Raw genomic sequence first — 24,516 nt, 5'->3', positions numbered from 1 at the left:
CACAACACATTCACTCAGTAGGTACCCAGTAAATTGCTGTTGTCTGAACAGATGCAAAAAAAAAAGAACACGCTGAAGAGCTTTAGGACAATGAGGAGACAGGACGGCAGTGGATCTCTCACCTTTCAGGCAAGAGCTTCTCCAGTTGGAAAACGAAACTGAAGAGAGAAAAAACTACAATTCCCCAAAGACCCTAAAGGGCCCACCTTACGCATGCGTAGGTCCCGCCCTAATTCCGTGGCTTCCCGGTAGCTCTTTTCGCGCCTGCGCCTTCCGATCGGTCGCATTTCGACTCCTTGCTTTCCCCAGCCGGAGTTGGCAGCAGGATCTCGTGCGACTTTCAATCTCTTGTTGCGATGTTGTCCTTCTCTTTTATTTGGGCGACTCGGGTAAGGATGGGGCTCCAGAGAGTGGGTGACCCGTAGAAAGTAAGTTCTCAACCTATCCCAGTGAGTCCTATTCTAACGATTCACAAACTTGGGCTTCTCTGGGCTTTTAAACGCACGTGGTCAGGGTCCTCGGGGAGGGGAGAGCGGAGGGGAGTGCGGATGTGCAACTAGGGGATCCCTGAGATCCCCGGTGCACGCAGGGTGATTAGGGGCCCTTCTCATTCCGGGAATCAGATGCCCCAGGGCCTTGTGACTGTCCGTTTGACGTGGCCTTAGGGAAGAGAACCATACTGAATGTCCCGTGGACCCTGTGCTGGCCAGCCAGCACGGTTCTTGGCCTGGACCCTCGAGCTGAGTCTTTCTTGCCAGATCTGAGCCATGCAAATGATGCAACTGGTCACCCCTGCTTGCATCAGGGGTCCAGCGGCTCTGGGCTGGAAGGAGGTGGAAAGAGTGGGGAGCACAAAGGACAAGATACAGGTTTTGGCCCTCTTCCCCAGAGGCTGCTAAAGGTCTGTGTTCCCACCTCCATTGCTCTGGAAACCACTTGTATAGCTTATTGCCCTAATCTTTGCCAGCTTGGCCGCCACCACGCCCCCCCCCCCCCCCCCCCCCCCCCCCCCCCCGACTACGGTATCACTTTGTTAAGGCTCTTCAGGAAAACCATGTGTTTCTGTGGGACTGCCTGGAGTTCCAGAGACACAGGCTTCTAGAGAACAAACTTTGCCCTGAGGTGTTTGTGTTTTGTTTTTTTTTTTGAATTTGAAAATCTTTAATTCTTACATGGGTTCCCAAACATGAACCCCCCTCCCACCTGCCCTGAGGTTTTGCAGAGTGTTTTAAGGGCAGAGGTGGAGGGAGATTCTGAGGTGAGCTGAAAGGATCAAATCAGAACCACCCCCTGGATGTTGATCTCAACCTTGGGTCTAGACCTGGTTTTTGAAGATGGAGGTGGGGTTATTGAGAACTGGACGGACTGGCTTTTCACCTAAATGCTGGATATGGCAGACTGACTTTACAACGGAATGCGGGTATGGAGCCTGAGGATCTGATAAGCATAACTGAGGACTGTTAACTGTTTCTCATCTGGACACTTTTTCTTTGACCCAAGCTTTTCTTTCCCTAGCCTCTGCGGAGATGTGGTCAGCTGGTTGGGATGGCCATACGGTGCCAGCACAGTGAGGCGACTCAGACTGGAGAAGCAAGCAAGGGCTGGTCAGGCCAGGAGAATCTATCAGACAGTGACCCTGAGATGTGGGAGCTGCTGCGGAGAGAGAAGGACAGGCAGTGTCGTGGCCTGGAGCTCATTGCTTCAGAGGTGGGGCCTGGGGAGAGGGGCCAGGGTTTACGCCACAGCTGGAAGTAACAGATCATCTTCCTGCTATTTCTCCAGATCTCCCTTTCAAACTCAGGGCCTTCCTGCTGGGCCTCATCTCCGAATCTTCTGCTGATCTCTGAAGCAAAGGCAGGGGCAGTCTGGGTTATGGGCAGGGGCATTAGGAAGCCCGCCAGAGCCTCCTGGAGCTCCTGTAGTTTAGTCTGGTCCCTCTTCCATCCGAGGAGGAAACAGAAGCAAGCCTGGAAGCACAGGCTGAGTGGACAGGAGGCCTTGGTGGAGACACCTATCACAGCAGCTGGGTTTCTCTTTTTTTTTAATATTTATTTATTTGGCTGTGCCGGGTCTTAGTTGCAGCATGCAGGATCTTCCCTGCGGCACATAGGATCCAGTTCCTCAACCAGGGATTGAACCTTGGCCCCTGCATTGAGAGCCCAGAGTCCTAGCCCCTGGACCACCAGGGAAGTCTTAGCAGTTGGGTTTCTGAGGAGGATGCTCTGGCCCTGTCCCTGACCTGGCAAGGAATCCTCAATGAGTAGAGCTTTCTATAGAACTTGGCTCCTCCCTGCAGCCTGGGGCTCTGGCAGGAGGGGGCTGTGGGGTCCAGGGAAGAGGGTTCAGTACCTTCTGACACTGCCCCTCCCCCACCCCAGAACTTCTGCAGCAGAGCTGCGCTGGAGGCCCTGGGGTCCTGTCTGAACAACAAGTACTCCGAGGGTTATCCTGGCAAGAGGTGAGGGCTAGGCACCGCGAGGCTGGAGGACAACCTCAGGGATCGTGCTCCCAGTGGGGGACACCCACCTGCACCCTGCCAGTGTGTCTAGAGGATGGTCTTCCCCGTCCTTTGCTGCTGGTCCAGGGGATGGGGGCACCCTTTCTCTGTGCCCTGATCTGCGCCCCTCCCTTTGCAGATACTACGGAGGAGCAGAGGTAGTGGATGAGATAGAGCTGCTGTGTCAGCGCCGGGCCTTGGAGGCCTTTGACCTGGATCCTGCTCAGTGGGGAGTCAATGTCCAACCCTACTCCGGATCCCCAGCCAATCTGGCTGCCTACACAGCCCTTCTGCAGCCTCACGACCGAATCATGGGGCTGGACTTGCCTGATGGGGGCCAGTGAGTGTGGGTGGGGTGGTGGGTGGGCTGTAGGCACTATGGGCATGGGAGAAGAGTAATTTATTGAACACCTACCGTGTTCCATGCAGATGGAACAGAGATTTCCCAGTCCAGGAGTGGTTGAGGAAGATAAGACCCCATAAGTGTTGCTCAGAGCCACAGGGGTAGAACTTGCTAGGAGCAGTGTTCCAGAGACCCCGGCCTTTGGAGTGGGGCAGAAAGCCAGTGGCTGAGTTGGAGAGTTCCTATATTCTGAACCTGCCTCCTTCCTCTCCTCTCCTCTCCTCCTAGTCTCACCCATGGCTACATGACTGATGTCAAGCGGGTCTCAGCTACATCCATCTTCTTCGAGTCTATGCCTTATAAGCTGAACGTGAGTGCTCTGGGGTGTGAGGAGGGAGCTCTGAGGAGCTACTCTGCTTTCTCTTAGAGCTTTAGCTTTTTGTCTGTCTGTCTAGCCCCAAACCGGCCTCATTGACTATGACCAGCTGGCACTCACTGCTCGGCTCTTCAGACCACGACTCATCATAGCTGGTACCAGTGCCTATGCTCGCCTCATTGACTACGCCTGCATGAGAAAAGTTAGTGGTGGGCTGGAATCTCTGCCCTCCCCAAGGGGTGGTGAGGAGACTTGGGACGAGGGACAAGCCTTGGGCAGGCCTGTCTGGGCCCTCCCCAGGCTGAGGCCTATCTCTGTCCTCCTCTGTACCCGCCTAGGTGTGTGACGAGGTCAAGGCACACCTCTTGGCAGACATAGCCCACATCAGTGGCCTGGTGGCTGCCAAGGTGATCCCCTCACCCTTCAAGCACGCAGATATCGTCACCACGACCACTCACAAGACCCTTCGAGGGGCCAGGTCAGGCTTCCCTGAGGTCTTTCCTTGCCTCTCCCTGTCTTCATGCCCCACCCCGGGGCATGGTTGAGGTTGGATGTGAGTTTGTTCCCACCGGAAGCCCTGTCTAGGATACTTCTTCTTTTCTTGCCCTTGGTGGCAGTTCCCCGGCAGGGGGTTTGGGGGTGGAGGTGAGGTCTGCTCCCCTCAAGCCCTGGAGTCCGGCATACTGAACACCACTGGGCTGGACTCTGAGAGCCAGTGGCGGCCAGGCCAGCCAGTTTCCTCTGCTCTCCCCACCCCCATGCTCTTTCTTGTCAGATTAGATTCTGACCGCGTTACCTCCCACACAGGTCAGGACTCATCTTCTACCGGAAGGGGGTACAGGCTGTGGACCCCAAAACTGGCCGAGAGATCCCTTACACATTTGAGGACCGAATCAACTTTGCTGTGTTTCCATCCCTGCAGGGGGGCCCCCACAACCATGCCATTGCTGCAGTGGCTGTGGCCCTAAAGCAGGTTGGGGAGCCTACTCTTGTGGAGTGGGTGGGGGCAGGGCCCGGAGGCTCAGACCCTGCACCTTGCTAGCTGAAATTGGAGCAGATGGAAGGGAGGTGTCAGGCTGGCAGGGCGTGGGGATGGGGTCCCAAGTATGCTGGGGGTGGTGGGGCAGGAGGGGCCGGGCTTAAGGCGACAGTGCTGCCGCCTCTTCTCCAGGCCTGCACCCCCATGTTCCGGGAGTACTCCCTGCAGATTCTGAAGAACGCTCAGGCCATGGCTGATGCCCTGCTGGAGCGAGGCTACTCCCTAGTGTCTGGTGAGCTAGGGGGTGGGGAGGGGGAGGTGCACACCCCGGTAGCCTCGGAGGCCCAGGACTCACCACTCCCTGCTGACTCTCCCCGCCTCAGGTGGCACTGACAACCACCTAGTGCTGGTGGACCTGCGGCCAAAGGGCCTGGACGGAGCTCGAGCAGAACGGGTGTTGGAACTTGTATCCATCACGGCCAACAAGAACACCTGTCCTGGAGATCGAAGCGCCATCACACCTGGGGGCCTGCGGCTGGGTAAACCTGCGTTCTGGTAGGGGGGCGATGACTGCCAGATGGACTGGGGCTGTGCTAATCCTCTTCTGCCTCTCTTGCAGGGGCCCCAGCCCTGACTTCTCGAGGGTTCCGTGAAGATGACTTCCGGAAAGTTGTAGGCTTTATAGATGAAGGTGTCAACATTGGCTTGGAAGTGAAGAGCAAGACCAGTGAGTGGATAAGACCTCCCCTGCCCCCCAGCCAGTTCACACTATCTCCCCCTCCTCCAGCTGATCTCACTGCCTTCCCCTAAGCTCTGACCACATTTTTTTCCTCACCTGTGTCTAGCCAAACTCCAGGATTTCAAATCTTTCCTGCTCAAAGACCCAGAAACAAGTCATCAGCTGGCCGACCTTAGGCAACGGGTGGAGCAGTTCGCCAGGGCCTTCCCCATGCCTGGCTTTGATGATCACTGAAGGCACCTAAGAAACGAAGCCTGCGTGCGGACTAACATGTCTCCCTCTTCACCTTCCTGGACAACCTGGGGAGGGGGTGGTAACTGCTCCTCTTCCAGCTTTCTGCTGGCGGAGGGAAGGTACCCCTGACTTAGGGCAAGAACCATGTGTAGTTCCACTTCTCAGAACGTGGAGCTGAGGTTTCTTCTTGTAATACGACTGAGAAGGAGGAGGCTTGGAGCTTTCTGCCCTAACCTCTCCCATTACGTCAGTATTATAGACCCCTGCCCTTTCTTAGGGAGGGGGGAGTTCCTCTCCTGAGCGAGAGGAAGGGGTGGGTAGGCACCCTCCTTTCTGTTTCTATCTAATAAAATACTAACCTGCCCTGAGCTTCTGTTACTGGCGGGGAGGGGGGGGCCCTGGGGGTCCCCTGAGCCAGGTGGTATTCCTCTCCTTCAATGTGCTCCTCATTTCCCTCTCACCACCACCACAAGGACCCCCAAGGCTGCCTCCTCCTCTCCCTCTGATCAGAAGCGACACCAGACGTGATTAGCAGGCGCAACAAATTCAATTTGTTAAATGAAATTGTATTTTGCCCAAGGCTGCTTCTGTTTGATCCCTGGGGACTGAGGGAAGTAGGGGAGAGGTTGGGGAGGCCCAGGTGTGAGGCGAGGGTGGGGGAGGTTGTCCAGTGGTACCAAAAGCGGGAGGGAAGCAGGGGAAGCAGCGCAGACACCGGAGAAGCAAGCCGCACCTTCCTGAGTGTAGGTGCCTCCAGCTGGCTGTACTGTCAGCGACGAGCCTGGTCGAGCCCAGCGAGCCAGAGTAGCACCGCCCCCAGGCTGGCGCCAGGGATCCTGTAGCCTGGGCTAACGTGGGGCCTGCCACGTCATTTGGCACTCAGGCCCCTGCTTGGTCTTGTCTCTCACGTAGGCCACGCTCAACATGTAGCATGGACCCGCCCTCCAAAGCCAGAGTAATGGGGCAGAGGGTCTGGCATGAGCCTTTTGGGTTAGGCTACTCCCTGCCCTTTAACTGCTCCTCCCCCTCGTGGGACTGAAGCTGAGGGTCAGAGGCGCTTCCGCTGCTGGGATCAAGGGAAGGGGGTGGGGCTGCCTCCCCTCCTCGTGGGAACCCGGCTGTGTAAGCAGAAACTGGACAGGGTGGCTAGCGTGGCGCCTTGGGGTTGAGGGTGGAGAGTGGAAGAAATGAGTAGGCTGGCTGGTGGTGGTTCACGACGACTGGCACTGCAGCCAGGCTTAGAAGTCTGGCCTGTCTTTCTTCAGTTTCTTGTAATCAGTGGAAACTGCAAGGAACTATGGAGAGAAAGGGGGATTGCACTGAGTGCCCCATTCTTCCCTCTGCTAGGGTGGGAGGTGTCCAGCTGGGATTAAGAGATGAGCGGATGGCGGTGCAACCCGAAGGCCACTGGGAGGTACCTTGTATTGGTCATTGGGGCTGAGGCGGTTCCAGGGCTCCGGGTTGTTCTTTCTGTCCCAGCTGTGGAGATGGAGGTGGTGGTGGGGGGGCGCCGGTTAGGGTTTCCCCTCTGGGAGCTAGGACTCTGGAGCCTAAGGGGACCCATAATGTCTGTGCCCCCACCCCAGCACCCTCCATCCTCCCGGGGGATGGGGGTGTGTGCATTTCCCAGAGACTGAGAGGGAAGGGGGCACATTAGCGGGTGCTGACAAGTGAGGCAAGAAGGCTGTCAGCATTGTCAGCGTGGAGCCAGGTGATAGACTTGACAACCTGGCCCAAGGACTCCCACCTCTTCTTTGGCGCCACCCTAGGCTAGCCCCGCAGAGCTGGGCGGTGGGAATCAGGCAGAAATCCCGAAATCCCGAGGTACTGGGGTTGCAGTGATGTGACTCGAATTCAGACAACGCCATGGGTGCTCCTGCCTAATGGCAGACCCTCCATTCCTGCCGCCTCTGGCGCGGCTTGAAGTCTCCGCGCTCCCCTGGTTCCAAAGGCGACCCTAGCAGCTCACCCGGCCACACCCCCAGCGCTTGGGCAGCGAGATAGAGGTACCCAAAGGCCGCCAGCGCCTGGCAGACCGGCGTCGTCATGGTAACACGGCCGGGAGCGGTGCTAGTTCCGCAGCCCGAAGCCGGCAGAATCTCCAGCTAGTGAGGGTGGGCCCGAGGGTAGGCGGGGGCCTCCCAGGTCAGGAGCAGGCTCCAGTCCCGAGATGTCACCTGCCTGGGAGTCCCCGCGAGGACCATCATTCCCATCATTCCTGAGAGTCCTGTGGATTCCTGTCCCATCTTGCCCCACCCAGGACCCCTTCCTGCGTCCCAAGCCTGGCCTTTACCAGACGTCGGGGCTGCGCAAGGCAAGTCGCAGCAAGTAGAGCGCAGCGCTGCCCATGCCCAGGCCGATGAAGCCGATCATCGGGATGAGCTGCAGGAAGACAGAAAGAACTTTCTTTCAGGGACAGCCCCCTCCCAATCTCCTTTCACAAGATTTTCTGCTCGGCCAACCCCCACGCCACCCCATCCCAGGTCTGGCGCTCCCTCCCTTTGGGGAGAGAGGACCTACAGCCTCCCACCACATTTCCTGCCGTAGTCTCCCTCAACCTATAGCTAACCTGTTTGAGGTGATTTCAAGGGACACGGGGACATATTGCAGGGATGGATTGAGGGCACTGCAGAGAAATACTAGGAGTTTTGGGGAAACTTAGCAATAGGCAGGGTACGGGGAGATTTCGGGGCTGCAAGGGCAGCTAGAGAGTTAGAAGGTAGAATCATGGCTCCTGGGACCAAACTTACCCCGGGATGTCTCTTGATCTGCCGGTAGAAGCGGGCTCCGAGGCTGGTTCCCGCCATAGCGCCTCTCCAGTGTCTGCTCCTCTCCAGCAGCCCCGAGCCCTTGCTCCTCCTGGGGTCCCGCCCCTCTCTGGGGATGGGTCAGCCCAGCCCAGCCTGGCCCAGCCCCGGCAACTTCATCAGACTCACCCCAACCCCCATCTCTCTCCTTATTGCAGTTCCAGGATCGGCCAGGAAGAGAATTGTTGGGGAGCAGGGGGATTTCTGCCCATCCACTCTCCACTCCAAGGGGTCCGACTCTGGCCCAGGAGACATTATCATGCTTTGGGCTGGTCCAAGGGAGAGGCCTCCCAGACTCTAACTGAGAACCCGACTGAGGACGATCCTGAAATGAGGGGAGGGACTCAACGGGGGACAGGCAGACAGACCTGCAGTAAAGTGCATCTGCAGGGTGTTCACAAGTCGGGCGGAGGAGGTGGAGGGATGGGGGTCAGGGACAAGTGAGGGCCTCTGTAGTGTTTCTCTGACACCCCTATAGAGCCACCCAGGAGCTAGCAGGGCCACCTCCCTCCAAGAACAGTGGGAAGGCAGGGGGTGGGTACAGACAGACCCCAGCCGCTCTAGTCCTGGGTGGCTTCTCCAGCTTGTGTCCCGGCTAGCCCGAAAGAGTGTGGAGGCCAGGGGAGCCGGGCGTTATCTCAAGCCTGGCTCTGCTGCTGCTGCTGCTGCTGCTGCTAAGTTGCTTCAGTCCTGTCCGACTCTGTGCGACCCCACAGACGGCAGCCCCTCAGGCTCCCCCGTCCCTGGGATTCTCCAGGCAAGAACACTGGAGTGGGTTGCCATTGCCTTCTCCGAAAGCCTGGCTCAGGATAGAGTAAATCAATTGGTTAAATCTAGGGGTTAAGAGACTTCCTTCCCCTACCTACCTCGGGTATCCATCCAAGGAGACAACTTCTGCCTCTGACTATGATGGAGAGAAAGAGAACGGAGTGAAGGAAATTGTGGAAGAAAGATAGATGTTGAAAGAGAAGAGAACATAGAGACAGAAGCTAGTGATTGCATCCCACTGGACGATCAACCCGGGTGCATGCTGTGCTAGCGGGTGGGATGCTATGCTCTCTCTGCCCCTGCCTTTGGGGAACTGGGGTCCTAGGGAGCCCTGAAAGAGCTGAGCCTTAACCACTTCTCCCCATTTCACGCTAACCTATCCCCTCCTTCCCCTACTGCTGTCCTGGAAGCCGATTCCTATAGAGAGCTCCCACTTCTCCCCTCCAAAGCTTCGTGGTGCCCAGGCAGGGGCGAGCCGTGCACCCGCTGCTGTGCCTTTCAGATTACAGAGAGGTAGGGGTCCCTTCCTGAGGGCCTCCTGCTTTCCCCTCCCGCGCCTGATACCTCCCCCACCTCCTGCGCTGACAAGCGCGGCTGTAATTAGGCTGCGGGGTCCCGAGCTCTCCGCCTCCCTCCGGCGGATAATGAGATAAAGTGTCAGAGACAGGGCGAGAACAAAGAGACAGAGACTCGGTGCTTACGTGGTGGGGGGGGGGGGGCGGGGGGCGGGGCGGAGGCGGGGGCGGGGGACTGACGGGACGTCGGAGCCTGGAGCAGCTCAGAGCCTGGCCCTGAGTACCTGCACTTCCTGGGCCGGGTCAGGGGCTGGGGTGTCCTGTCACCTGTGCCCCGTAGCCTTCCAGTCTCTGGGACTAAAAATCAATCCTGAAGCTCGAGCTCCAGGGGCCGCACAGCTGGGCTGCACATCTGACTCCTGTGGCACAGCTGGAGCGATAGGGACTTCTGGCTCCGGTGCCGCGCCCCTTTACTTCTTGGACCCTCACCTTTCTTGCAGAGCCCTTTCTCTGAGTCCCAGTGATCCGCGCCTCGCGCATTCCCGGCTCTCCGCCAGGCTTTTTTCCTGGCAGCCCTAGTGATCCTCCTGCCTTGGGCCTCCGCCCTTGTTTTTCGAGTTTCTTACTACGTTATTGCTTCTGCCTCTTCGGGGCTCCTTGACCCTTCATCTGCTTCTGGTACTTGTCTCTGACCCCTTGTCTGTGACCCTATTTCTAAGGCTCCTCCCGTCTCTGGATCTTGGTCCCCGGGGCCGAAATGAGACCCAGAACTCCTTGAATTCCAGATCTCATTTCTTCCCACCAGAAGGACTCAGGCTACGCTGCTGACCGAGCAGACAGAAGTCATTAGCCGCGGATTAGGCGTGGCCAGGGGCGGGCGGGGGTCCCGCTGGGATCTGTCTCAAAGCTAACCCGCACAGGACACTAATCCGCGCTCTGGTGGAGCAGAACTTCAAAAGCAGCTGGACTCGCGGGAGCGAGCAGGCCGCGGGGCCATGGGCGCGGGCGCCCCCTGGAGGCGGAGCTGCTCTCAAATTCCTAGGGGCGATGCCTCGGGCGCCCCCTATCGGGCCGCAGCGGCCCTGAGCCTCGCGGCTTCCCAGCAGGGAAGTTACTGCCAGGAGTGTGGGTCCCGCTGGCAGCTCTCGTCACTCCCGCCGCCAGGGCAGTGAGTCCAGCAACTTCCACTCATCCGTTGTGATGAGGGGCCGAGGTGGGGGAAGGAGAGGGAACTCAGAAGCTCCCACTTCGCCAGCTGCGGGCATCCCAGGTTCAGGCTGGCTCCTTTTGCGGGGCTGGGCGGCCCCAGGTGCCCAGGGCTCCGTCTCAGCGCCGAGACTCTTCTCTGCCCTCTGACCCTACCTGCCTCAGTAGGATCTCTGCCTCTTCTTCAGGCCTTATCACTGTCTCTCTCTGCCTTCCCATTCTGTCTCTCCCTCCGCAGCTCTCTACCTGCCTTCGTCCGCCTGCATGTTTCTCTGCGTCTCCCTGCGTTTGTTTCTCCTTTCCTCTACATCTACCTCGCCGTGTCTCTCTTTATAAACGCCTGCCTCTCTGTCACTGTCTTTCTCCTCCCCCCCCCTTCCCTGGTTCTATTCCTATGCTCTGGCTTGCTGCCCCTGGGGGTCCGCAGAAGTCCAACGGGACAGCCCGCAGGCACCTCGGGGCTCTGCCCAGGGTCCCCTTCGTGGTCGCCTCCACACGCCCGTCACCTTGGCGCAGACTCCGCTTTCCCTCTGCATCAGTGGGGCGTGGAGGGGGCGCTAGGGAGGGAAGACACAGTGCCCAGCATCTGCTTGGGAGCCCCGGGGCCCCTAACCCCCCTCTGCCGCTATTAAGGGCGCCGGGTCCCGAGGCTCTGAGATGATCATGGTTGCGTCAGCCAGACAGCCGCGGAGCCCGGAGCCTCGGAGCGAACGAACCATCTAGACAAAGACGCCCGCGCCATCTGTTTATGCAAAGCGCTTTCCGCTGGGGACCCCGGCGTCCCGGAGCCTGGCCCGGCTCTGGGCACAGGGTCATGAGCTCGGAGGAGCTGCGGCTGCAGCCCCGACGCGCTGCGGCTCCCCCACTCCCCAGCACCCAGAGGGGCCGCGGGGCGAGCGGAAAGGAGGGGAGAGGGGGCTGTTGATGTGATTGGAGCGGACGCGGCTGTTTCTTCAATAATGGATGGAGATGATGCGGACGGCGGAGCCAAGCCCGCCCGGAGAGGAGAGAGGAATAGAAATAGGGAGAGGTAGGGGCGGGGGCGGGGGACTCACCCTGGCGAGCGCACACGCGCGCACGCTCACACACACACACACACACACACACACACAGAGCGTGCGTGCGTCACACTGTCATTCGAATACACGCCGCCGCGCGGCTCACACCCAGGCACACGCCCACGCACTGTCACCGAGACACACACCTGCAGGCAGAGACGCCAGAGCAACACACTCACCAGAGGCTTTTTCTGGTTTTCACACTACATGGTCCTGCAGGCAGAGGCGCACGGAAATGCCCACACCTGGGGCACACGCAAATGCACAGACACACAGACACATCAAAGCACATATGCCCATCTGACACCCAGGGACTAAGACAGCCAAAAACCTCAGAGGGTGGGGTGGTGGAGCAGAATAGGGACAAGACACACAGTGGCACAGACACACACCAGGAGCACAAGTTCCAGGGGTACACACATCAACACACACACACAACACCTGGGACTCTGATAGACACACCTCACACCTTCAGGGCAGACACATACATTGCACAGCAGGGGCACAGAGGCACCCCTCACACACTCAGAGTTTCACACCCACCCTTGCTGAAGCTTCTGCCTCTGCCCTGCGGTGGTAAAGTGTGGCAGAGAGGTCACTGGGATCCCCAAAGAAGGCCTTGTTAGTCTAGCCATGTAATGAGGTTCTGATGACAGGAGATGCCTGGGGCTGTGGACACTGCACCGCTGCTTAACTGCCTACAAACTTCCTTTCTTGGCCCCCAGAGCCAGTGGTGTGGGCCTCAGGCCTCTCTGGCTACAGCCAGCCCTGCTGGCTCCAAGCCCCAAAGCTGGGGGAGAGGCAGGAGAGCCATAGAGGGGTGTCAAGGCTACACAGGGAGACTGCCAGGATCCTCAGCACAGCCAGGAGGCAGGCTCGCATCTGGTGCTGCCCAAGCTTCTCACTTCAAGGGGCACTTTTTTTGCTCAGAGCCAGGGGGCCCTGGGGAGGGGTAGGATGTGGGTGATCTTGGATCCTCCTAACCAGAACCCTCCTTCCGTCTGTTTTGAATTCAGTCAGCTCCTTGGCCCAGACTTATGACCTTTGCAGCCTGAGGCAGCATCATCCATCACCCAGGCGGCTGATAGTGGGAGTGAGGGGCTCTGGGGGCTCACACAGTGTCGCTGTCCCTCCTGCCTCCATCTCTTGAGACCTGTTCTCTGCCGCGGGCCAGGGCTCAATGGGCGGGGCAAGTACTGCGGGGAGGGTGCGAACAAGGGGCTCAATTGCTATAAATGGGCCTTGTGTGCCCACCCCTGATAGCCCAGCACCCTGTCCTTCGAGCTCGGCACAGTCAGACTTCCCGCTCCTCTCGCCCTCCCTCTCTCGGGCCCTTTGCTTAATTTCCTATTAACTGCTGATAAATCCAATTAAACCGCCGCTCTAATTAGGGACAGCTGCCGGCTCTGGGAGGAGGGGGAGGAGGGTGCTCCCCCCCCCCAAGTGTAGGGGAAGAGAACAGCAGCTCTCTCTGCTTCTCGGTACCCCCACACCAGCATTGCCGCCCAATGAGCCAGTAAATTGGTTTTGCTTCAGCATTGTGTGTGGGGTGGTGCTCTCGAGGATCTTGGGGAGCTCTGGTTTTGAGTCCCTTAGACCGATTGATGAAGAGTGGCGACCCATGCCCTAGCCGTCCCTGCTCCCTCCACCCTTTGGTGGTAGGTGGATCCTAAGGAGGGATGGGGGCAAAAGGTTTGATTTGTGTGCGGCGGTGGAGCGGGGCATGTGATCTGCTCCCGTTCCAGCCCAAGTGCGGTTCAAAGGGGCTGCCTGACTCTTCATTATGACCCCGCCGCCGCCCTGAGGCGTCCCGGACAATCAAGGGCAAAGGGAACAGGAAGCCGAACCAGGTTCTGAGACGAGAGTCTTCTCCTGTGCTTCCCTACCCCCAACGCACCTCAGCCTTCTGGATGGAAGGGGGGCGCTCCCGTCCTGGGCCCTCCTCTTCCCCAGCCCAGCTGAGCCTCTGCCCTCCCCCCTGCCAGCAGCAGATGGTGCCCGGGCTCCCGCTGCCAACCTTGCTAGGCGGTGCCAACCTCAGGCCTGGCAGACAACAAGCAGAAGAGAAGAGGATCTCTTGGCTGGCCAGGGTGACCCTCCCCCACTCGCCATCAAGCTCAAGACCCTCAGCCGGCCTCATTCCAGCGGATCACCCCAGGTTGCCTCTCTCTATTCCGCTCCCAGGTCCCTAAACTCCTCGTCTCCTTCAGCTCCCTTTCCCACACCTTCCGGCTCCCGGCCACCTGCCACCGTGACCGGGGCCGATACATTTGCATATTTACATATGCAAATAATAACATTTGCATACGGCACACCACAGGGGCGGCTCCTCGTGAGCCGGTTAGCTGTCTGCCCCGCGCCCTCTCTCTCTACCTGTCGCTAAGGGCTGGGGCGGGGGCCGCGCGGGAGGGGTTAGGCCCCCCGTCTCGCTAGCTCAGTTCTCGGAGGATTTGAGTAAGTGTTGCCATGGAGACGGCACGCACCCCACCCCCTCCCAGGCCGAGGGTCTCGAGCTTGGTGTCTCCAGTTCTCTCCTCTCCCCCCGACCCCCGCCCATCCCATCCCTCGCACTTCAACCGAGATCTTGCATCGCCCTCTGGCGGCCTAGCTCGGAACTGAGCCAGGCTCGAAAATGGCAAGGGGCTGCCCACGGGGAAGTCGCTCAGAGCTCTGGGGAGCTACCCTGCTACTGGATCCTGCTCCCAGCGGCAGAAGCGCGGGGACCGTGACCTCAGTCCGACTCTCGTTCTTCATTGACGACAGAGGCCTTGCCGAGCGGACACGTCTATCTCCCCACCTCGCGCCAGCCTCAGCCCAGGTGGGTCTCGGGTTACTCGATGGTAGTGAGGGGAGACTGCTGGGGAAGATTCTACACCCCTTCGGAGGCCTTCTCCTCCCTCTCCCCTCGGCCCCCAGTTAAACAGCAAACTTTTCTTAACTTTTGTCAAAACTTTAATAAATTCGCAATATTCTATGGTTCGTCTCAACCCCCCACCCCTCCCGTCTCCCTAGTAGAGAGGCATTCTTTCTACCCGCCCCCCCCCCGCCCCCCGAGATTTGGAAAAAAAGGCTGGGCCTGAGGGTTGCGAGTGAGGCTGCTCCAGGCACCAAGAATCCGACGCCCTCGGCGGGGGAGGAGGACGGGAACCAGTCCCTTCCCGGAAGCCCCGTCATGTTTCGGTGGCCTTCCCAGCCCTCCCCAACCCAGCCATGTAGTTGCTTTTGCCCCTTTTCTCCCCAACCTCCACTGGGCCTGCCCAGAATGGGGTTTGGGTATCTCCCACTGGCAGGCGTCAGCACGCCTAAATCTCCTCCAGAAAGTCGGTGGGGAACAGCCCCACCTTGCGGCCGGTGTAGACCTTGACGTAGCCGCCGGCTTCATCGCCTTTCTGCACCACAATCTGAAGGATTAGAGGAGGGAGAAGAGTCAAGAGAAAATGGAACAGCTGAGCAAGGGAGCCCAGAGCCATGGAGGCCCAATCTAGTCCCAGGAATGAGTTACGATCTGCAAGGAGAGTAGTTGGCAGAGGAGCCTCTGGGCCTGGCTTTGAGTTGGGGCACCAGAGCTACCTGGTCCTTCTTGAGAGTGATCTGCCCTATCTCGCGGTTCCCCACGAAGGATCTGGTTACGCGGTGCACACGCTCTCCAGCCCGGACCCGAATGATGAAGTTTGGAGGGAAAAATCCGACCTTCTCCCCTATTTTCCCCTAGAGGAGATGGTAGGAAGAATTAATCTCACAGTCTCAGGCTCTAAACTCAACCCAGGTGCCACCTGAGCCTTAGCCATCCTCTTACCCGCCACCACTCCTCATTGGAGTCATCAATGACTGTGATCTTCTCTCCAGGCCTGGGACAGGAAGGAAGGGGCCACTGAGATTTAGGGACCTTACACATTCGGTCCCTTGGCTGTGCCCAGGTCCAGCCCCAAATAGGCTCCATGCCCTGAGTCCCCCCTTTTCCTTTCCCATAGGGAACTGGGCTCTCCCCTCTCCACTCCCAGTACACCCCCAACCCCAATTCTGAGGTCTCTCACGGGAAATCCAGATCGTCCTTCTCCAGGGCTTTGAATCGATAGAGAGCCACAAAGTAATGAGACTGCTGGAAGCCAGGCTGCTTGTGCTAAGGGTGAAAGGGGGTGAAGTCTCAGGGCTCCTCTGTCCCACACCGAGGGGCAGGAGGCCAAGGGACATTTTCCAGCCATGCTACATTCCACCTCTCTTCTGTGTCCCTGAACTGAGAGGAATGTGTTGGTTATGTGTATGGGTGAGGTGGTGAAGAAGGCAGGTTAAGGATTGGAACCCATGGAATACGTGTGAGTGCTGTCAGACCTGGGTTGGGGAGAGGACCGGGGTCCCCTTAGGGAGAAAAGATTCTCACTTTGTCATCAGGTGTCTTCTTTTCAGCTTTCTTATCCCCTTCAGGGTTTCCTAGAATGGGAAACACCAACAAACTGTCTCTGGCTTTTGGACGGGTGGCCCTCAGTCCCTTACCTTTCTGTTCCAGGGCCTCTTATCTCTCTATCTCCCTTTGGCTCTCCATCCCTGGGGCCACGACTGAGCCCCAACCCTCCTCCATCTAAATGGACGGAGGTGGGTGTTACTCACCATTCTGGGCTTTGCCTTCCTCTGGTCTGGCAGACTCTGGCTCCTCTTCCATCATGGCCGCTAGAGACTGGAGAGGGCACCAGCATTAGGAAGACGCTGTCTCGAAAACCCACGTTGCCCTGGCTGTCAAGTCAGTCCAGACAACTACAGAATAGGATCTCGGGTTTGGAAGGAGCCTTGGAGGAAGTATCTAGCCAACCACCTGCCTACTGCACGGACTTGCTCTGAAACATCCTGCTAGGTTACCACCTAAATTGTGTTTGAATGTAGGTGACAGGAAGCTCACTACCTTGCAAAAATCCATGTCCTTTACATGTCTGCTTTTCAAAATATTACAGTGTGTAAGAGAAAAACAGGCAGCACAATTTTTGTAATTCCTTTTAGACAATAGAACCTGAGTGGGCTAGCCTCTCTGGAAGCAGTCAGATCACACTGATAGTGCCTTAGAAGTCATGGCTCACTCCACAGAAATCCCTAATTTGTACCTAACCTCCATATCAGCTACTTTGAGGCCAGATCTCTAGTTGTGTTTTTGTGCAGTTGATTTTTTTTTTTTTTGATCCAAGAACAGTTAGGTATTTTTTCCTTACAAAAATTTTGGATCATTAGTTCTTGGTCTTTCTGCTAGTCTGTAAGGTTTTTGAATATATTATTCAGTGTATAAGTTTTCCCTCATAGGTTTCCTACAAAGTTCATGGGACATATCATTTATATCTTCATTTGTAGCAGTGAGAAAAATGTCCGTAGGTGAGAACCAAGGACTAAAACATGTCAAAAAGCATCAGAAACCTCCCTATAGTTGGAAACTCCCTAAAGGACCAGGATCCTTTGGGTGCTGTCATTCAACTAATTTTATGAATCCATCTAACTGTGATCATTATCCACATTAGTCCATCCTTGTCCAGAAAGATGTAAGGATATGCTAACAAATCCCTTGCTGAGCTGAATACAAGTCTATTGTATTACCAATCTAGGAAATGAAGGTGCTCTTGGCCAGAAGCTTTGTGTTTCCGTTTCCTCATCTTTCGGATAGATGAGTCAGAACAGATTGTCTTCATGGGCCCTTATGGGGTTCTAGAATGGCATGACAAGTTCTCCTTCCCAAATCCAAAAGCATATAGATCACTTCTGTTGCCTGGCAATGCCAGAGGCCTAGGTCCTAGCCTTTAGTTGAATTATGGTGGTTAATCTGACAAGTTCAAAAGGGAGTTCCTAAACACATGCTGTAAGGAGATGCTAAACTGAGGCCCTTTAAAATTGCACACAGAAATTTGTCTGTTGGGTTATGTGCAGTTTTAGGGGAAAAGGATCCCTACTTTTGTCAGCTTTCCAGAGAGGAGACAGGACCTGCTCACTGGGGTCTCTGGAACGGATCTCAGTAGGAAGATTGGGTGCTCACATTTTTCTTATCTGCCTGTCCCTTCTTCCGTTCTTTGTTTGCCATGATCACCCCAGTGCGAAGGGTTTCAAACACAGGGTCATTGCGATTGGCAGAAGCTAGTTGGAATGGGAGAAGAAAAGAGCTATTAGTGGGGAGGCAGAAAAAGTCTTGGAGGAAAGAGAAACCACCTAAGTAAGGGAGAGATGGGATTGAGTAATAGATACCCGAGTGTGTGTGTTTAGAATTAGAAAAGTGTCAGCTGGGAATACCTAGATCATCAATTTATAAAGAACTCTAAAGACATCACTGGAAGTATGATGGAGAAAAATATTTACCAGTGCTCCTTCCAGGCCAAGCATTGTATGTTGTTAGAAAGACAACTCTACTAATAAGTTGCTTGGGAGCTGGGGAATGCTCAGAATCACTCTTTTCAAGGAGAGTGGGTCCTTTGTGTAACGGTTGGCTTTTATTCCTCTGAGTGGCATGTGCAAGCTGGGGTACTACCAGCAGTGGGTTCTTCATTTTTTCCATCCATGCTCCTCACAGAGAGTTCAGCCTCTTCTCCAGATAAAGGTTGAGCAAATTATCAATGAATACATTTTTAAGGGGTGCCAAATTATGAATCTTCCCAGGATGCCCACAGCTCTTTATCTGGCCCTGAGTCTGGCATTATTTTGTAATAAGGGGATGAGGAGAGTGTAGTTCATGGTTACAAATGGCTTTGCATAGAAAGAGCACAGAGTTTGAGTTCAGGCAGATGAAAGTTTCAGTCTCTTCCTTACCATATAGAGCTAAATCTTATCTCCCCCAGCCATAAAACACGGGGATACTGACTTTGTATCCAAGATGGCTGAAACACTAGATTGAGTGAAAACGATGGGAAATAGAATCTTTCTGTTTCAGAATTTGGCTTCCAAATCTGGAGACAGTGCTGAAAGCACCTCTAGGCTTTCCCACTCCCTCAGGTTCCGTACGGGGCACTTACAGAGATCTTTGACACAAGCGTACTGCTGGTTGCTGTAGAGTGGAGAGCTATAGGCCCGATGGAAACCAGGGGGCTGTAGGATTGGATGGGAGACAACATTAGCGATACCAGGCAGGGCCCAGAACCCTGTCTCTCCCACGTGTGTGTGCCCCTTCTTGGAGTGAGAGATGGGCTGAGGAAGAAAAAGCAGGGAAATGGGTGGGGTGACTTGAGGAGGGACTGGCAAAGGAGGAAGCTGGCCATATGTGCCCTGCCTTCTACTTTCTTGCTCCCCAGAGCCTACTCACGATCTTGCCGAAGCATCTCTGCATCTCCACGTAGGACTGGCAGTGTTCGTGGATGTTGGTTTTGCAGTTCTTACAGCGAAGCCCAAATTTGTTGTTGACTTGGGAGATGGAGAGAATGCTGGGTGAGGCTCCTGGTTTCCCTCCCCCTTTGAAAGGCTGCTGCTGCTCTAGCTCCCCGGTCCCTTTTCTGTCTGGGAGCCCACACTGTCTCTAAGTATTTTCCTAGAGCCAGATCTTGCCACAGCCTGTCTGATCAGACAAATACTTCTCTCCTAAACCCTTTCCCCCACCCCTGCCTTCAACAGCACTCTCTCCACTTCCCTTCGTGACTCACGCACAATCATCCGGGCACAGACATCACAGAACTTGGGCTTCTTGAAGAAATGATCTTTGAATTTGTGAGGTTTATCATTAACAAGCTTAGGAGGCTCTGGGGGTGGCTCCTCCTCCTCCTCCTCTTCTTCCTCCTCTTCCTCATAGATGTAGTAGATGGGCCCACCTCCAGCTCCCACTGCCTCCCCATTGGCCTGGGGCTCTGGGGGAAGCTCCATCTCCTTTGTCCCTGTAGACTCCTTCCTGAATAACTGTTTCAGCCGCTGTAGCTGAGGGAGGGAGATCCAGTGTTGAAAGAACTGTCTTGCCTTCTAGAGTAGGTAAGGCTGAGGCTATCTCTACATTTTTCTACCTGGGACAAGGGCCACACTCCGGGATTAGGGGGTGTGGGGGCTGCAGGTGCTATGGAGCATTTTAACAGTAAGTGAGATTTTAACATATACAAGTGAGATCAATTCAAGCACTTTTCTTCAAGAGCTGCAGGGGCTCCCCAGCTTCCCACCCCCGGTGGTCAGAGGCCCAGACTCACCCCACCTTTCCGAGTCTCTGATGGAAAAGAGGAGGACTCCAGCACCTCCTTTTCTGTCATCCTGCAAGAAGTTGGACCCACCATGAAATCTCATCCCCAGCTGCCATTCTTCCCTCCCTTATTCCTGTCCCTTGTAGTAGGGTGGTCCTTGAAGGGGAGGCTTTGTGAGAAATTTGGTTAAAAAGAGATCCTTTCACAAGATTTATGAGCAGGGAGGGCCAGAGAAAAGCCCAGCAGACTAAAGAACTTCCCAACCAACTCCTCAAATCAGTAAGCATCCTTCTGCCCTGAGGGACAACCCAAGTTTACAGCCCCAAGGCTGCATGGTTTAGGGATTTTCCTACAGATACTTTGTTTCTCCTGAAAACCTGGGGCAACAGAAATGTGACACACACACCTCCCTAGATCCTCTTTCAAAAGGTTTAATGTGTGTGTCCACAAACATGCGTGGAGGGATGGGCTGAGCACAGTTGTTCTCCTCTAGCTCTCCCATGAGCCCTGGGGGCCCAGTGCCTAGTTCCCAGCCTGCCTCAGCCTTTAGCTATTTTAAGTTTTCAGAGTAATATGAGCCTTTCCTTCCCTTACTGCTCCATTCTCCTGATCCCACCCCCACCCCACCCTCCAATCCTAGCTCTTGTCCTGGAGTAGCATAATAAATTCACTCCTAAAACCCAAACTACTCACAAACAAGGAGAGAAATGAAGAAGCTGAATAGACTATGGATTGGGGAAGCTTGGGTGAGCAATCCTGGAAATGGAAAGAGGATGAAGAGGCAACTTACGTTTGGGATTCCCTAAGTCAGTTCACAGCCTGCAGAGGAAAGAGGGAGCCCCTGTGATCTTGATGGTGGTGTTCGGGGAAGGCTGGTCGTCTTCCTTGGGGGCTAAGCCCCCCCAGTACCCTCTGTACTCACACCGGCTACCCAGACGGTGTTTGTAGACCTCCTAGCCTCTTGCCTTGGTGTCAGAGCTGAAATGACAGGGCTAGAGGGAAGTGGACAGCTGAGCGACACAGCTGACACAGAGAAATTGGACACGGGGCGGGCTGGACCCTAACTCCTCCCACCCCCCCGAGTGCTGTTGCCCAGGTTTTCATCTATGGTGTGCAGGTCAGAACTGGCTAAATTCAGGAAGGCACAGTCCATACTGCATACTCATGTGGATCAATTTTTTTTTTTTTTGGTTGCTCCATATTACTTGTGGAATCTTAGTTCCCTGACTAGGAATCGAACCTGGGCCCAGTGAAAGCTCAGAATCCTAACCACTGGACTGCCAAGGAATTCACTCAAGAGAGTGACTTTAAATAACTAAAGGTAAAGATGAATTATAAGCAGCCTTCTTCGTCCCCTTATCCCAAGATCCAAACACCTCCCCAGTTTTACTCTCTCTGGAATCTAGCTTTCAACCTCTCAGCCACTGTCTTCTTGTGGCCACGTGTTTTTATACCCTCGAGCACTGATCTAGCCTCCAATCTTTAGGAAGGAAAGGGCTTGGAAACTGGTGAAGAAAGGAAAATTTGATTGCTTTTCTATCCACAGGAAGCTGGAAGAGTGCCTTGCTGCTATTCTGTGAGGGAGTGAAGAACCTGTGGTACTGCTTTGTTCCCTGCAGTAGCCCTCAGAGATATCTGTCCCCTATCCCCCGAAAATCTTGTCCTTGGGGTGAACAGAATTCTAAAAGCTATTTTAAAAAGCCAGGCTGGGACTTCCATTTGAGAGGTTCTGGGGGAGTGAGGGTCTAATGATCACATAGAGATTGTTCTGTTAATGTTGGACAGAAAGCAACAGCTGTCACACAGGGAGTCTGTCATCTGTAAGTAATGTGCCCTTTCCCATCTGCAAACTCTAAGAGGTGGGATGGCCAAGCCCCAAGCTTCCCTCGTCATTCTGATTCCCTGATTCCACCTCCTTCCTCTGCTGCCCTGGCATATGAACCAAGGGGTCAAATATATATCTGGCAGCCTTATCTCACAGGGATGCAGCCTTTTCCTAGTCTGAGCTATGACATGGTTGAAAAAGGAGATACTCCCATCTCAGAGGAGAGTAATTTGGAGACAATAATGTCGTGTTGCTTTATCCTGTGTATCTGCAAAAAGTAAAGGATTATGTTAGAGGTTGGGTCAGACTAACTTCAGAGGAGGCTGGCTAGAGAGACACTGCTATCCACACCCCAGGGATTTCCACGGCAGTGTGCTGTCATTTCTACCTACTGCTGTTTTTTCTTTCTTTAAGGGGAGGGTGACATTGAGAAGGGGCTGCTGGATGGTTCTGGGTCAACAGGCTCTTTAACAGCCCTGGTCTGACTGGTTCAACAACAGGGTTAGCTTTGTGAAGACAGAGGAGAGTTCTATCTTATGGGCACATGACTTCTGTTCTTTGTCTTTCTTTAGTTGTACAGGACAGGGACTGCTAAGCACACCTGGGCAGTATGGCATCTTGGCACAGCACATTCAACTGGTACAGCTTTTATTTTAAGAAACATGCAATCCTGTTCCTATCAGGTAGAACCCAGCCCTCTGGCTTTGGAGTTAAAGAAATGCCCAAGTCCTCCATCCCTGAAGAGTTTTCAGGAGATGGGCATGTATGAGGCCAGCATCTTGACCCAATTTTGACCTCACTCACACCCCTCTGGCTTAGCTACCAGAACCCTAAATGAATATCACAGAATTAACAGGGTGGAAGGAACCTGGAGGTCACCTAGTTAGTCCAAGTCTCTTATTTTACTGGTAAGAACTCAGAGGTCCAGTGTCTAGCATGATGTGCTTGATAAACCACAGTTCGTGGCAGAGTCCTGTCAGAGACCCAGCCATCTATCAGAAACACTTGTTAGGAGGATGGGATGCAGGGAACTGTGTTAGGCAGATATGTGTGCATATGCCAGAGAAAGCCATCCAGCCCACACCAAACCCACCCAGCCCCCATCCACACCAGGGTGGAACAGAAAACAGGGACTGATGTCCAGCAACAGATTTTTTTTTTTTTTATATTTAAAAACAAAATCAACCTCCCCCCCCAAAGAACCCCCAACAAACAAAAAATCAGATTAAATAAAATTTACAGTGAATATACCCAGCAAACATCTGTATGTGCAATTAAATACTGTGTCTGTTACTGCGGCACAAACCTCAAACAAACAATATACAAGTGTTCTGCGGGGGGTGGAAGGAGGCCCAAGTTTAAACTCTGTGGGGTTTGGAGAGACAAGATGGGGTGAGAGAAAGGGGAAATCAATTTTGTTTTTCTTAATTCTGTCCATATAAATATATTCATAAAGACCAAAAAAGAAAAGGGAGCTTGGGATGGTAAGGAAATAGGAGAATGGGGGAGTGTGGGACCCTCCCAATTCTACCTGACCAAAAAATATGAATTAATTTCATGGTGAGAGAAGAGATAAAAAATGATAGGAGAGGACGGGAAAGACAGGGAAGCGGACATGGGCCAACCAGGAAAACGGAGGGACCCTTGGCAGGGGAGTGAGAAAGCCCAGCGCCAGTGTGAGTGTCTGTCTCTGTCTCCACCTTCATCCCCACTGTCTTAGGCTCCAGTTAGTGTCTGTCTGTAGACCTTATCTTACTTTCTGCCTCTGTCTGTGGTCTGACAGGACCTCTTGACCCCCTCCACCCTGCCCCCACCCCTGCCATGCTGGTCCCTTCTCTTCTCCATTTATTGGGAGCTGGCTCGCTCCAGGATCCTCAGGTCATAGTTCTTTTTGGCCACTCGAAGTTTGAAGCGACTCACGGAGTTGTTGAGGCGAAGGGAGGCATTCTGAGCAGCCAGGGGGCTGGGGAACACAGCCACGATGGTGTACAAGGCAGCGAGGTCCGAGTGGCGGCCGTTCTCAGCAGTCCCACCGTTGTCCCCCCCACCCCCACCAGGCAGCCCCTGAGCATCCTTGAGCCACTGGATCTTGGCGCCGGACATGGCAAGCTGAGTGAAGAGTTTGTCTGCCTCGGTACGGGTGATGCCCTCCGGGAGATCTGTCACCTCCAGTACCCGTCCCAGAACTGGAAGGGGAGGAGAGAAGATATGGCTGTGAGAGGTGCCGAGTAGACAGGACTGGACAGTGGCCTGGCCAAGAAGGATCCAGTTGACTAAGTCTGTATACAACGCCCTCAAAAGCCCAGCCTTTCTCACTCAGTCCTTTCCTTCCTTCCCACATCAATCCAACTCCCCACCATTCAGACTCTGATCAGGGCAACTAGGACACACAAAGAACCCTTCTCTTCTCTTAGCCTAGAGATGTAGGCAAGAAGAGACTGGGAGTCAGAATGCCAGAGTTAAGATCTGGAAACCTATACTCAGCTCTCGCACAGGGTGCCAACACTGTGAAGTATGGCTTTCAGTGATGTTCGTTCACAGAGTTAACAGCTCAGTCTGAAATATGTTCCATTTCCTTCCCAGAGGCTGGTCCAGGTAGATTCCTCTTCCTTATCATCTAGGGAAGTCAGTTTCCCTTCCTTTTCTTGTTTAGCAAATTGCTTCAAACAAGGGAACCTCCAAGAGAGCTTGTATGTCTAGTTTGGAAGGCCTGCAGGAGGAGAGCTACTCCCTCATGTTCTAGCATCAAGCCTCTCCTAAACTGGGTCTAGGACTACCAGAGACAGATATTCTAGATCAGGGTCAGGACCACTTCCAAGAGATTCTCTGTTAATAGTAGGCTCAACAAACTTCATCATTGTGTTATTCCCAATTTTTACCCTCATCTTCCCCAAGACCTGGAATGGCTTGGTAAGGAGGACTGAGACACAACTTCTCCTTGCTCTTGAATACAAAAAGGTCCTCTTTTGACTCCCCGCTGACCCTAAGCTGGCCTTTCTCACCATCCTGGACTGGTAATGCAGAGCTAGAGGGTTAAGCTCTTCTTGTGGGGATTCAG

At 54.8% G+C, this 24,516-nt stretch overlaps 4 protein-coding genes and 1 long non-coding RNA gene across 34 annotated transcripts in view; 2 read left to right on the top strand and 3 right to left on the bottom strand.

The window, feature by feature from the left end:
* Positions 1-283: 283 nt before the first annotated feature.
* On the top strand, positions 284-5,747 carry SHMT2 (serine hydroxymethyltransferase 2). 7 transcript variants are annotated; one of them, XM_004006554.5, is made up of 12 exons: positions 284-389; positions 1,516-1,707; positions 2,379-2,458; positions 2,637-2,837; positions 3,129-3,210; positions 3,296-3,418; positions 3,555-3,694; positions 4,024-4,189; positions 4,388-4,487; positions 4,579-4,734; positions 4,815-4,922; positions 5,041-5,747. In XM_004006554.5, the coding sequence occupies exons 1-12, from the start codon at positions 357-359 to the stop codon at positions 5,166-5,168; spliced, it is 1,509 nt and encodes a 502-aa protein (XP_004006603.1). In that variant the 5' UTR covers positions 284-356; the 3' UTR covers positions 5,169-5,747. The 7 variants fall into 7 exon arrangements, with proteins under 7 accessions (XP_004006603.1, XP_027823364.1, XP_012030085.1 ...); XM_027967563.3 differs by having other exon boundaries at positions 1,501-1,707; XM_012174695.5 differs by having other exon boundaries at positions 284-1,420.
* NDUFA4L2 (NDUFA4 mitochondrial complex associated like 2) lies at positions 5,714-20,618 on the bottom strand. The gene is made up of 5 exons (XM_004006553.5): positions 20,424-20,618; positions 7,919-19,703; positions 7,462-7,550; positions 6,587-6,647; positions 5,714-6,463 (listed from the first exon to the last, which is right to left on the bottom strand). The coding sequence occupies exons 2-5, from the start codon at positions 7,973-7,975 to the stop codon at positions 6,407-6,409; spliced, it is 264 nt and encodes an 87-aa protein (XP_004006602.1). The 5' UTR covers positions 7,976-19,703; positions 20,424-20,618; the 3' UTR covers positions 5,714-6,406.
* LOC121819133 (uncharacterized) overlaps positions 8,382-24,516 on the top strand; it is a 36,715-nt gene continuing 20,580 nt past the window's right edge. Inside the window, exon 1 of the long non-coding RNA XR_006059355.2 lies at positions 8,382-14,340. This is a non-coding gene — a long non-coding RNA (uncharacterized LOC121819133). The remainder of the gene's footprint in view (positions 14,341-24,516) is intronic.
* On the bottom strand, positions 14,452-20,618 carry STAC3 (SH3 and cysteine rich domain 3). Its single transcript, XM_004006551.6, has 12 exons — positions 20,424-20,618; positions 19,643-19,703; positions 19,115-19,382; positions 18,781-18,878; positions 18,494-18,566; positions 17,527-17,624; positions 16,128-16,194; positions 15,901-15,950; positions 15,557-15,642; positions 15,319-15,370; positions 15,093-15,230; positions 14,452-14,923 (listed from the first exon to the last, which is right to left on the bottom strand). The coding sequence occupies exons 2-12, from the start codon at positions 19,700-19,702 to the stop codon at positions 14,825-14,827; spliced, it is 1,089 nt and encodes a 362-aa protein (XP_004006600.1). The 5' UTR covers position 19,703; positions 20,424-20,618; the 3' UTR covers positions 14,452-14,824.
* The window catches only part of R3HDM2 (R3H domain containing 2), a 170,251-nt gene continuing 160,186 nt past the window's right edge, over positions 14,452-24,516 (bottom strand). For 23 of the 24 annotated variants that reach the window (XM_060412906.1, XM_060412911.1, XM_060412913.1 and 20 more), the window contains 2 exons: positions 20,424-23,644; positions 14,452-19,703 (listed from right to left, as the gene is read on the bottom strand). In XM_060412906.1, the coding sequence (XP_060268889.1) occupies positions 23,304-23,644 (341 nt within the window). In that variant the 3' untranslated portion in view covers positions 14,452-19,703; positions 20,424-23,303. Of the gene's footprint in view, positions 19,704-20,423; positions 23,645-24,516 lie in introns of those variants that run through there. The other variant, XM_042247041.2, reaches the window with a different exon arrangement.

The sequence above is a fragment of the Ovis aries genome, chromosome 3, assembly GCF_016772045.2.
Source record: "Ovis aries strain OAR_USU_Benz2616 breed Rambouillet chromosome 3, ARS-UI_Ramb_v3.0, whole genome shotgun sequence".
Classification (NCBI taxonomy): domain Eukaryota; kingdom Metazoa; phylum Chordata; class Mammalia; order Artiodactyla; family Bovidae; genus Ovis; species Ovis aries.
Note: the sequence above shows the minus strand (reverse complement) of the source record. Positions and strands in the feature narration are given on the sequence as shown.